Source organism: Dunckerocampus dactyliophorus, chromosome 5 (assembly GCF_027744805.1).
Source record: "Dunckerocampus dactyliophorus isolate RoL2022-P2 chromosome 5, RoL_Ddac_1.1, whole genome shotgun sequence".
Classification (NCBI taxonomy): domain Eukaryota; kingdom Metazoa; phylum Chordata; class Actinopteri; order Syngnathiformes; family Syngnathidae; genus Dunckerocampus; species Dunckerocampus dactyliophorus.
This window is the reverse complement of record NC_072823.1, coordinates 8,442,122-8,454,365: the sequence shown is the minus strand read 5'-3', so window position 1 is coordinate 8,454,365 and position 12,244 is coordinate 8,442,122. Positions and strand designations below refer to the sequence as shown.

The 12,244-nt window shown below is 41.0% G+C and overlaps 1 protein-coding gene across 9 annotated transcripts in view; it reads left to right on the top strand.

Annotated features, from left to right (window-relative positions):
• brsk2a (BR serine/threonine kinase 2a) overlaps positions 1–12,244 on the top strand; it is a 196,071-nt gene that overhangs the window by 157,133 nt on the left and 26,694 nt on the right. For all 9 annotated transcript variants that reach the window (XM_054777190.1, XM_054777189.1, XM_054777183.1 and 6 more), the window contains exons 6-8: positions 3,467–3,500; positions 5,679–5,747; positions 6,837–6,983. In XM_054777190.1, coding sequence (XP_054633165.1) covers positions 3,467–3,500; positions 5,679–5,747; positions 6,837–6,983 — 250 coding nt within the window. The remainder of the gene's footprint in view (positions 1–3,466; positions 3,501–5,678; positions 5,748–6,836; positions 6,984–12,244) is intronic.

Below are 12,244 nucleotides of genomic sequence, written 5' to 3'. Positions count from 1 at the left end.
CCGCTGTTTGTACATCGGTTAAATGTTTTCAATAGATACTATGAAATGTATTTTTTGTTTTTTTTGCAAACCGCGTCGTATCGTGAGGTACCCTGAGATTCCCTCGCCTACTTTATTTTATTCGTAAAAGTGTAAAAAAAGGAAATCTCAGCAATAAAACACTACCTTCACTAATGGAGACATTGCTACAGACATCAGTCTACCGTCGTACCTCCTAGTAAACTTCTTTTGTTTTCTTCTTCTCTTCTTCTTCTTCTCTTGACATCCCTTATTGAGGCTAGTTCTGCTTTTGGAATAAGTGACACAAAAAAGCCAAAGAGAAAGCAAAACATTCATAGTTAAATCCCCCAATCCTTGTTGAAGTGAATTCTTGTGAGGTCTCACGCAAAGAACTGACTTCTTGCGTGACCACGTACATGGCCATGGCAAATTGTTACGTTTTGTGCGGCCTGTTTTTCCACATTTACTTCGTGGTGACATCACATGACACCAAGCATGCAAGCCCTGTGGCATCTGTCCCAAACTCAGACCTAATTCCGGAGCGATTATAACTCCAACTGAAAGTAGACACACTCAAATAACACGCACTTCAGAGAACAGGCATGCACAAAAAGTGCTGACAAGGCTTCGTTCATCCTCTAATGTCAAACATGTCTATTTATGGTCATTTGGAGCACCTCCCACTGTGCCGTCACAACACGCTCAAATAAATATAAATGTGTGTGCACATACTGGCATAGTTGTTGCATAACTCCTCATGACTCAGATGGGGCAAGGAGAGAAATGTGTGCATGCCTTTCAGAAGTGTGTCCTTTTCCTCGAAAGGGCACACCAACAAAAGTGACATGAAGTTAGCTACGGTATTCATTCCTACAAAATATCATCAACTATCAATGCCTCGTGCACATACTGCTTGTCACAAGTAGGAATGCAGGGAGGCATACCCACGAAAAGTACACACAAGTGCCCCATCGCAGCAGTGCACTCTGTATTTTCATTTTAAATGTACGTCCGCCAGCACCATCTGTCTGGCTACATGCAGATGTTCCGTAGGTTTCACGCCCATTTATTGATGGCCCCTTCTCCCTTGACTGTCTCGTGTCTATGTGCAGACATGACAGTTTTTAATTAAACACATTTATCTGCCCCCATCGCTACTCAGCAATCAGACACAAATTTATTCTTTTTGCCGTGGGTAATGGAGCCGACGATACTGGCACCAGGTAGATTTGGGGGAGTCTCAGTGCATCTGCGTTAACGTAGACAAAGCGGCGGCATTGGCATGACCGTACAATACATACAGCCATGGAAAAACTGATTAGACCACCCTTGTTTCTTCAGTTTATTGATCCATTTTAATGTGTGGTACAACTAAAGGCACGTTTGTGTGGACATATATAATGATGATAAGAAATATAGCTCATTAGAGTTTAATTTAAGAGCTGATATCCAGCAACTTCCATGGTTACATGGGTGATAACCAAAATCACTTCAGTTCTTATATGAACAGCTGTAACTCTTAAAAATGTAAGTCTTATGAGCTATTTTTGTTGTCATTGTTATATTTCTCCAAACAAAGGTACCTTTAGTTGTATCAGGCCTTAAAATGAACAAGAAACTGAAGAAACAAGGGTGCTCTAATATTGTTTTCCATGGCTGTATATGCATTTAAGACATGCACATGTTCTCTGTCCTTCGGCACATGACTGGCTGGGATTTCATCAGTGCTTGCTGTTTGTTTGGTTGCACTAAATGGTGAAGGGAAATTAGCATGGAGCATGTATGCATGGAGGAGCTGCACACATTGGAGGGGAAAATGAATTTTCACAAATGAAGCGCATGTCAGCTTTATGTTAACGTTCATTTGTGTCTACTTGTGTACAGTTTGCAACAAGAAATATGAAGTCAAAAATCATTCAGAAGTGTTTATTTTGATATATTTTCACTCTGGACAAGGAGTGTCTTCTAGTTCTGTTAAATATGTATCTTTAATGTCATGATGATAATGTAAAACCTTAAGAGCAGCAAGACTTTTTTATCATGATATAATTTAAAAAAAATCAATTAAACGAGGCTATTACATGAAGCTACCTAGCAGATCTCCTCCCTTGATGAGTGGAAATAATTGATTATTGACCGGACAAATATGTCAGTAATCTTTGCAGCATACACTTAATTAGATAGAACTAAACAATCTGACATGATCCAATTCAATGTTCTGTATGTATGAATGTGTTTGTTGGACTGTGCTGAATGACACTGAGACCAGGTCCGCTCTTGTATAGAATATGATTAGATTGTGGAGGTGTGCCTAATGTTGTGACCCGCCTGCGAGAAGAAAAAAGCCCTTATAATGATGTGCATTCTTTGTCCTTTGCCAACAACTTTTTTGAAATTTTATTGAAATACTTTCTGTGCCCGAGGAGAAATGACATACCTACTCCGCTGTATGTATTGCATGTCACACGCCTAACAAAGCACTAAAGAATTGCTAATTATAGAGAGTTTATTTATATCATTTCTGTTATGGTTTAGTATGTGTTTTTGCCATTTCAGGCTCGATTTTTTTTTCCCCTCCACTCATTTGCATAATGCACCATGACGCTCCCAATCAGGAAGGCATAATTTGTAACTGCTCACGTATGAACTTCCTCACTGACGTGGTAGCAGTGCTTGTAATGGGCCGGTATTCTGAGGGAGCTGGGACGTCGGTAAACACACACGAACAGACCGTCTAATGGACGCTATGTATACAGATGTCAGACTCTCATTATTGCTGTTAATACTGAAGGAAGTGGACGCTGAGGAGACGGCTGCGTTCTTTGTCTTTATGGGAGGTCTAACAAAAGAAAAAAAGACACATGCAAATATTATAGGTGATATAGAGTAGTAACATCAGAGCCCAATCTAATTCGATCCAATACAAGAGCTGTAAAAATGAAGCCTTTACAAATAATAAATGCTTATTTCCTGTAGATTTTACCTATGTTATGCGTAACATTGCAAGTGACACAACTACCACTCCACTCACCTGTGAAGCAACCTCTGCTAGGGAGCTCGATAAATCTGAACACAATATTGATGTGTCAATCATTGGCTTTACTGTCAGCACATCCAGGTGCTGTAAAGATTAGTAGGTCTGCTTACTGTCTGCTGCAAGAGGTTGCCCTTGGTGGAGCGAGCAGGAGGACATCTGAATACAAACACCCTCAGGACGGTCCAAACTTCCTGTGGCACATCTGATCCACGTTCACTTAGGACCTTTATTGCCTGTGCAAATTGTTCTTTCCACAGTTTTATGCGTAGGCCGCTATAATGCGTCATGACTTGATAAAGCTAAGTCACGATGCTGTGCAGCTGCAGGAGCAGGTGTCGGGAAAGGAATGCAAATGTCTTCAAAGTTTTCTTCTCCATCTGACTCTCTAACTTGACACATTCATTCTGTGATTTTCTGCCACCCCAACAGCTCTCCACATTACGCCTGTCCAGAGGTCATCAGGGTGAGTTACCTTAGTTAGCTTCTCATTTTCTGCCTCTTGCTTATTGAAATTACCTGTACATGCTTTTCATTGTTTTCTGCTATAGCACCACTTATTAACCTAATGGGTATGCCCGTAGTAGGACCACCTTGAAAGCGACATGTTTCACCTCCAGGGGTTATACCAATTAATAAACAGTAATACATGTGACCAAAATAGAAAACAAATAGCCACAGTGAACACAATCGTTATGCTGTATGCCAGGTGTGACCAAGCTTTGTCCACCGAGGACCGCATAGAGAAGAAGTGAAGGATGTCGCGGTCCACTGAGATACATTTTGTACATTAAAGATGGTTTAAAAAAGTAATTGTAGGTCAGTTTATGCTAACGCATCTGAACAGACGTACAGACAGTGGCCCCGAACTTAAAATTTTAGGAGCGCAAGCAGAGACTGTAGGGGTGTGACTTGCAAAGTAAATATTCACACTTCCTCTCATTTTCATTGTATTACTGATGAATACTTGATCAATAAATGGCAAACGTTTTCTCTAACCACCCTGTTTCTGTTAATTAAATCACATCACGTGGTTTCAACAGTCATATTATGCCACAATTATTTATTCCTTCTTCAATATTTACTGTAGGCCACAAACCACCAGCCTGCCATCACACCTAAGAGCTTAATTATTACCAGTATCATCAAATGCTGAATCCAAACATATACCACTATGGTTGTGTTGGCGTGGTTGTTTGTTTCAATAAAGTGATTGTTGCTCAAGCACCTCTTCGTTTTTCTCTGAAGTTCGGAGCAAAAGCTACCGAAGTTTATATCAACACAAAAACATCACAGTCCACGAGATGTGTAACCCGGCAGAGTTTGCAGTTGTGGAATGGGCAGATTACGTGTTTCCCACCATGCTTTGTTGTAGTTAAAATGATCATTTTTGACTGTCTTATGTCTCTTTAAGGTGTTATTTTGTACAGACAGGGTGTAATAATAAAAATAAAAAATAAGTAATAAAAATAAATGTTAAAAAAGGAGTCAGTGCCTCACCAGCCATGAACCTCACCGCAAGTCACAGGTTAGCACGTACCACATAAACGTGATAGCCACTTGTAGGTTCCCCGTGGGACAAAAACGAGCTGCAACCTAACCACATTGCTTCTATGTTTTAAAGATAAAATTTCACTGGGGGAAAAAAACAGTCACATCTGGAGTCCGAAGACCGGAGGCCAGGCAGAAAAATAACTAGTTAGCTAGCTGCCGACAGTGATGCAGCGCACAGCCAGGCAAAGTGTGTAAACAAAGATGTCAGAAAGGTCGAACGACACACGCTGGCATCAATAGGCTTAGACTGTGACAAGCAGTCGTCATTTGGCTCCACATTTTACAGACCATTTTTCATTCTCACAGTAATTAAGCGACAAAGTGCGTCCCTTGTAAACCCAATACGGGCGGCGTAGCTATAGCTGGTTGCACACAAAATTTGCTGGCAATGTCTCAAATTTTTGTAGGAAAATGCGACCGTTTTGTCACAGTCTGGCTGAGAATTGAACCCATGCCCTCTGCCATGAAAAGCAGACGCATGTACCATTACACCATCAGGGATCTAATACTGTAATACATATCATCAATAAGAAATTAATTCTATATTTGTAATAATAATGAGTTGCTTGCCGAAAATAGCTCCCAAGCCACGCTGCTGTATCGGCTTTCTCAACCAGTTAGGTCGCAATATTCCTATATGGGTTGTCAAGCAGGCACACGAGTGATTCATGTTGTAATACGCTCCCGTCTATTGTGTGTGTGTGTGTTTTTGGTGTTGTTGGGGTTTTTTTGTTATTCTGTGGAAGAATTGTGATCTCGCGGAATCTCAAGCGGAATGAGTTTGAAAAGTTCTGTTTTAGATCGTTTTCAACAACAACCTTCTGCAATTTCACTTATGTCGCCTCATAATATATGCTGCTCCAGGCAGCTTGGCCATTCCAAATAAAGTGGGCTTTTAGGAGCCATGGATCATGCAGAGCTATTACAGTAGAGTCCCAGAATAAAAACACAGAGCTATAAATGTGAATAATCTGTCCCCTTTGATAGTGTTTTTCCGCTTTATGCCGTACATCATATGCTCTTTTACTAGGCTTCTCTCCAGGCCTCAGTCTTGTTTTACTAATCCTAACATTAACACTCTCGTCCACAGGGGGAGAAGTATGACGGGAGGAAAGCGGACGTCTGGAGCTGTGGGGTCATTCTTTTCGCCCTATTGGTGGTAAGTGTGTCATCTTGTTCTTTTCTGGCCAGATGCAACGTTTGGGACAATAAACTGTAATAGGGTGTGTGACAGCACAGCCATGCTACGCTTTATTGAGCTTGACCTCAGTGTAATAGAAGGCGTGTGAGCCTTAAACACCAACTCATAGGTTAGTGAGTTAAATGCACGTTCCTGCAGCACTCCCAAGCTGAGTTTGCATCCACACACACATTATAGGATCCGTAATGGTGTCTTTTTGTCCACTGCAGTTGTGTTTCATCAACAGCTGTATTGTAGTTCCTGCGCACACCCCTGCTTCATGAATAATTTAAACAGTCAAACTGGTAGGAGGCTGCTCAAAATGAATACCGTCACTGATAGAGCGACTTTAGCCACAGGCCTGTGTGTATGTCTTTGTTTTTTGGCTTTCTTTTCTTACATTTATGTGTGTGTGTGTGTGTCATCTACCCCTGTGCTGCATTAAGCTTATAGAATTTAACATTGTCAAGTTTTTCTCCCGTCTCGCTGTCTTACTTTCATCTTTTCAGGCTGCAAGAAAGAAATTCATGTGCATGTGGGTGACGCAGATACTCTACAGTCGTTAGGCCCAGCTCAGATCATCGCTTACAAAAGCACGCCCTCCAACATTTCTTGTTTCATTCTGTCTTCCTCACTCTTTCACCCATCCCCCCCAATCCCAACACCCGTTGGAGGTTGTCATTCATCATGCAGCCGCATCTGTGAGGTGTCAGCTCGCTCTGATGAATGGCTCTGATAATGCTAAATGAACATCATAAATGCCAAAGTGGGGTAATTATTAGAAATGCCCTTGTTTTCATCTTACTGCTGTGTATTATTTATTTTGCGCCATTGCTGAGGGGAGATTGCTCTAATTGGTGAATTGAAGAAGCTGAGTGAGCAAGCGGGCGTGTTTGTTAAATTACGTAGTATTCAAAGGCAAATACTGTTTTGTTTCTCACAGCCAGCCTTGTTAGGCATTGATATTACTTTTTCTGATATCTTCCTTATTTTTTTGCACTTAAAGCTGCCATTAAGTGTGAACTTGATTATTTTACTCTGATTTCTCGCTTCTCTGTCTCCCTCCAGGGTGCTCTGCCGTTTGATGACGACAACCTGAGGAATCTGCTGGAGAAAGTGAAGTTAGGAGTGTTTCACATGCCCCACTTCATCCCTCCAGACTGTCAGAACCTCCTGCGGGGCATGATAGAAGTAGATGCCTCCAAAAGACTAACAGTAAGTAAAGGAGACTATGCTTTTTCATGCTGTTTATCTTGGAGCCAGTGGCATTGTTGTACCAACTCTGTAGAGTCACAGGCATTTGTGAGTCAGCCAATTTGCAGATTTTTCTTTTTTTTTTTAAATTCTCTGAAAATAGGCATTTCATTCACCCTAAGTTGGTAATAATTTATAAATACATGATAATACTGTACAGGTCAAATCTACTGTACAGCATACATGTGCCACAGTTTTAAAAAGCCCACAATTTTCACATGTTTATGTATTTATGCTTCACTGATATTTTTTTTAAGCATTGAGATTTCAAACTTTTTTGGGAGTCCTTGAACGCACCATTGTTGAAAGTGAAACTTATATATAACTTCTACACCATCTGTTCATTGATTATCTTATATTATCAGTGGTTGGTTATCAGTGGTTAGTACCTACAGTATACAGTTCATAATTTAAAATACCTTTAATAAGTATGTGAGGCATATTGAAGAGAGACGGGGAGGGATACAATCTAATAGTTACAACAGTCACTTTTTGTCATTCACTCGTGGTTCCGTAACGTAACCCCTGCAAAAAGCAGGGCTGTGCTGCATAAGCTAAATAGCTCTACTCCAGGGGTGTCCAAACTTTTTCCAGTGTGGGCCACATATTGAAATATGAAAGAATGCAAGGGCCACGTCGATATTTTGTCAAATTAAAAAAACTGAAAAAAAAATCTAAGCTTGAAAAGCATTTTATTCGTATGAATTTCAACCTTTTCGCTATTTTTGATATTTTTGCTGTTTTTGCTGGGTTTTTTTTAAATGTTTCTAAAGTACTTGGAAATGTCCTTTTCGTAATATTATGACTTTATTCCCATAATATTATAACTTTTTCCACAATGGCAACCGTTTTGTTTGTTATTTGTCATATTACAACTTTTGAAAAACAACAATCATTTTCTCTTTAATATTTCAACTCTATGCTACCAAAATGACATTATTTTTCCTCATAATATTTTGATGTCATTCTCGTAAAATTACAACTTTTTTCTTTTGTTCTTCTTTTTTTCCTCTCTCCTTTTCCTTAATATTTTGACTTTATTCTTCTAAGATTACTGTTGATTTTTTCATTTTTGCTGTTGTTTTCTTTTTTTGTTTTTCTTGTTCAATTATATTTTGAGAACGTGCCGCGGGCCAGTAAAAAACAGCCTTGTGCCGCAAATGACCTGTGGGCCGCACTTTGGACACCCCTGCTCTACTCTCTCAAACCTTGTACTGTACTAATTGTGTTTGAATGCCTTATCCAGTGGCAGCAAAAACAATACAACTCCTCAACTGGGATACAAATTTAACTACCGAACAGATACAATGCATATCAACAGAATTGCTTCGATTCTTTTTTTCCCAGTCATGTGATTACAGGTCATTTCACCTGATGCTGAGCGGAATTCATAAAACTCATAGGAGTTTAAAAAAGGTCATCCAGACACATGATGAAGGATATTGCTCCACAAACAGCAATGAAAGTGATTATGAGACAACTTTATCTGAATGCATTAATTTTACAACCAAGCCACTCTTCTGTTGTCAAGTATAAAATGCTTATTAGAAAGAAAGCAAAACCAGGGTCATCTTGTTGGACACTGCCTTGCCCCAATGCAGTGTCATCCACTGGTTTGAGTAATGCCAACAATTCCACCGATTATTATGACTTCCCACTTTGGGGCACCGTGAATGTCAATGCAGCCTAACATGGATCATAACATTTTTATATGCTGCAGATGAGTTTAATGTGTCCAAAAAGAGTTCTAAATAAGACTGTAAGGTCTTCCACTGTGTCCACAAATGTGATCCGTACTTTTACTTACACCACTACATCATGCATCAGGGCATAATGCAACTCTTCAAAAGCCTTCTCAGTTAATTAAAAAGACTAAATACCAAACAAAAAACAAACAAAAAAAAATTTCACACTCTAATTGGACAGGGTAAAGTTATGTCTAGAGATTGCAATGTAGCATTGTTTAGATAACCTTATGCAACCTTAGATCTTCTCAGTATACAGTATATACTTGTACTCCTGATCAAAATTTTAGGACCAGTTGAGAAATTGCAAGAATTTTGTCTGCTCCTAAGGAGGTTCTAAGTAGAGCTTCAAAATGTAAAAAGAATACGCGGGAGTGAGCTTGTAAAAATTTCTGTCAGGTATTCACGCTGTCATGATGTATTGATGGCAAAAGCAAAAAAGCTTACCTTCTCAGTCGGATTGATGAGCTGCATAAGCAAGGCCTCTCGCAGTGCACCATTTCTGATGAGGGTGGATGCAGTAAGACAGTCCAATGCTAAACTTCCTCAAAGATCCTCAGGCTTATGGAACAAAAAAAGTCAAGTGGTTGACCCAAAACAATTTCCGATTGGCTGACTGTTAAGACACAGGACCATCCTTGGCCCAAATTAAGGTAGTTACTGGTGCAGTCCAATAACCATCAGAGAGCATCTGCGAGAGAAAGGTTTTAAGAACAAAGGCCTCGTCTCCTTCAGCGCCACAAAATTGCCCGTTTGGAATTTACACGAGAGCACCAAACATGGGACATTGAAAGATGGAAGAAAGTTTTAGTCTCTGATGAGAGAAAATGTAACCTTGACAGTCCTGATGGCTTCCAACGTTACTGGCATGACAAGGAGATCCCACCTGAGATGTTTTCCACATGGAACAGCGGAGGGGGCGCCATCACAATCGGGGCTGGTTTTCCCTTCAACGGAACAATGGAGCTTCAGGTTGTGCAGGGGCGTCTAACGGCAACTGGCTTTGTGGAGGCGTTGCAGGGGGCATCCTTCATTACTGTGTGGAAATTACTGTTTTTTTTTCAAGGACAACGCTGCAGTTCACAATGCCCGCCTGACAAAGGACTTCTTCCAGAGGAATAACGTCACTCTTCTGGACCATCCTGCGCATTCCCCTGAACTAAATCCAACTGAAAACATTTGGGGACGGATGACAAGGGAAAAGTACAAAAACGGACATCAGTTCCAGACAATGGATGCCCTCCGTGAACCATCTTCACCACCTGGAGCAACATTGCCACTAGCCTCCTGGAAACACTGGCATCAAGCATGCCCAAACCAATTTAGTGAAAACTAATACGACTCTGTGCAGCTTCCATTCACATATATGTGCATTTCAATGCAGTAGGAAAGACATTTACCTTTAGCATCATGGCAGTTGCATGTAAACATTCTGTGTAAATATACAGTGAACATATGCTCATTTGTAGGAGACGAGCGAAGATCAGTTGCCACGAGTGGAAGTAAAATCCAAACAAGAAAGGCTCCACTTCTTTTGTATGCTGCGGGGACACACCATGCTTCATTTCCTCTTCCCTTCGCTTGACAAGGACAGGTCACCCTGAGGTCATCTGGTTATGTCATCCAGCCTCCAGCACTGTCCTCTACAAAGTGCTGCACATAGGCCGAGCTGCTGTGAGAGAATATGCTACCTGTCCCCCCTCCTGCCCTGTCACTTCCGTGCTGGAGAGGTCCAAACAGCTCTGGGGATATGTTGTGACCTTGCAGAAGTTAAATAGCCCAACTACATGAAGTGTTATGGCTGCTTTGTTGTGCCCAATCCAGGAGCAGTGGGAATGACAACCCAGATAATAAAGTTGAAGTGCATTTGTTCAATACAGCTGACAGCATACTGATAGCAAAAGTACTTGTTGTGTTTCCTATTTGGACTCCACATTTTAGTTACCCCCAAATCTCAATCTGTTAATTTACCAAGAAGTTATAGACAATCATATGCGTCCAACTTGTTGGTGTTTGTTTGGGGAATGTTGTTTTCTGTCCCAACACGGCTGTGCCCCAATGCACAAAGCAGGGTCCTTAAAACACATGATTGGATGAGTTTGGTGTGGAGCACTTATCTCAATGCCGTCCAACTCTTGCTGTCTTTAGGATGAACTAGAATGGAGATGGTGAGCCATCAGGCCTTCTTGTCCAACATGAGTGACCTCAAATGTTCTTCTGGGTGAATGAAAAAAAATGCAAAATCTCGTAGAAACATTTCACAAGCCACAATGTCTGGTCCAGATGATCAATACTTGCCTAATAACGGAGACTATTCGTGCATTTAAAAAAAAATTAAATCCTGGTTTAACTGGTTAGGTTCCAGCTCCCCTTTTACTCCTCCTGTGAGTAGCACTTGTGTTCACATTGATAGTTAGCGTGATTGATGGTATGAAATTGTTTTCTTTCAATGAACAGATAAGGCAGTGTGTGTAATAACAGACCTACACACACCTTTATCAGCACCTTGCATCATACGAAGCAGCCAAATAAATATACACTTGTAGCATAGGAACATTCCTCCATTAAAAGTGACTGTAATTGCTGTTGTCACATTCAATGATGGAAGGATGCGATACCATCCTGCCTTTCTGTCTGGGTGTAATATTGCATCTTGGTCTGCAGGCCTTTAATAAAAGTGTGAAAGAATAGGTCACATACTGGCTGGTATCAGATTGCCACGATGTCCATCAAGAGCGTGACCTCTGTGGAAGCAGACAGGAGCCACCCACAGTTGCTAAGCTCTGCCGTTGGAGCAATATTACGTGAAGGCAAATCTCCTTTGGGATGGTGGAATCATTGAGCCACTGATGGAGGCACACTGCCCAGAGACTGCCTGTGAATAAATGACAATAATTAGAGCTGCTATGTGTGGCTCCCGTGCTTCCTCAACAGCAGCGGGAGCAAATGAAAGTCCCAGTAGAGACATTGATCCTGTTTGCCACTATGGCCAGTTGAAGCACAGCAGAGTCATTTGAACAGACATCTTTTTTTGTCGGCCTTTAACTGGCACTTTCTCTCTAGACCTGGACGTCAGCCTGGACGAAAGGCTATGTTGATAGTGTTGGCGAGCAAGCACATTAAACTTGTGTTGAGAAAGCATGTGAGCTGCAAAGAGAATGAGAAGTGGAGATTCCCTTTAGACCTGGAGGGCTTGTGTGGGTCAGCAGTGTGTATGGAGCAGATAATATTCTGTTTATGCTTTAGAGTTATCGTCTCTCTCTCTCTCTCTCTCTCTCTTCTACTGATGCCACACTTCTCCCTCTTTACCCTTTTATTTTTTTATTTTTCCTCTGGCACTATTAATATTTGAGGGCCTCATTTTATCCTCCCACATTTCAATCAGTCTTTGTGGCCCAATCACATTTCTCTTAGTTCACTGAGATTATGGAGGCCATGCAGCATTCATCTCTATTCTGTATTCTTCCATTATTTACT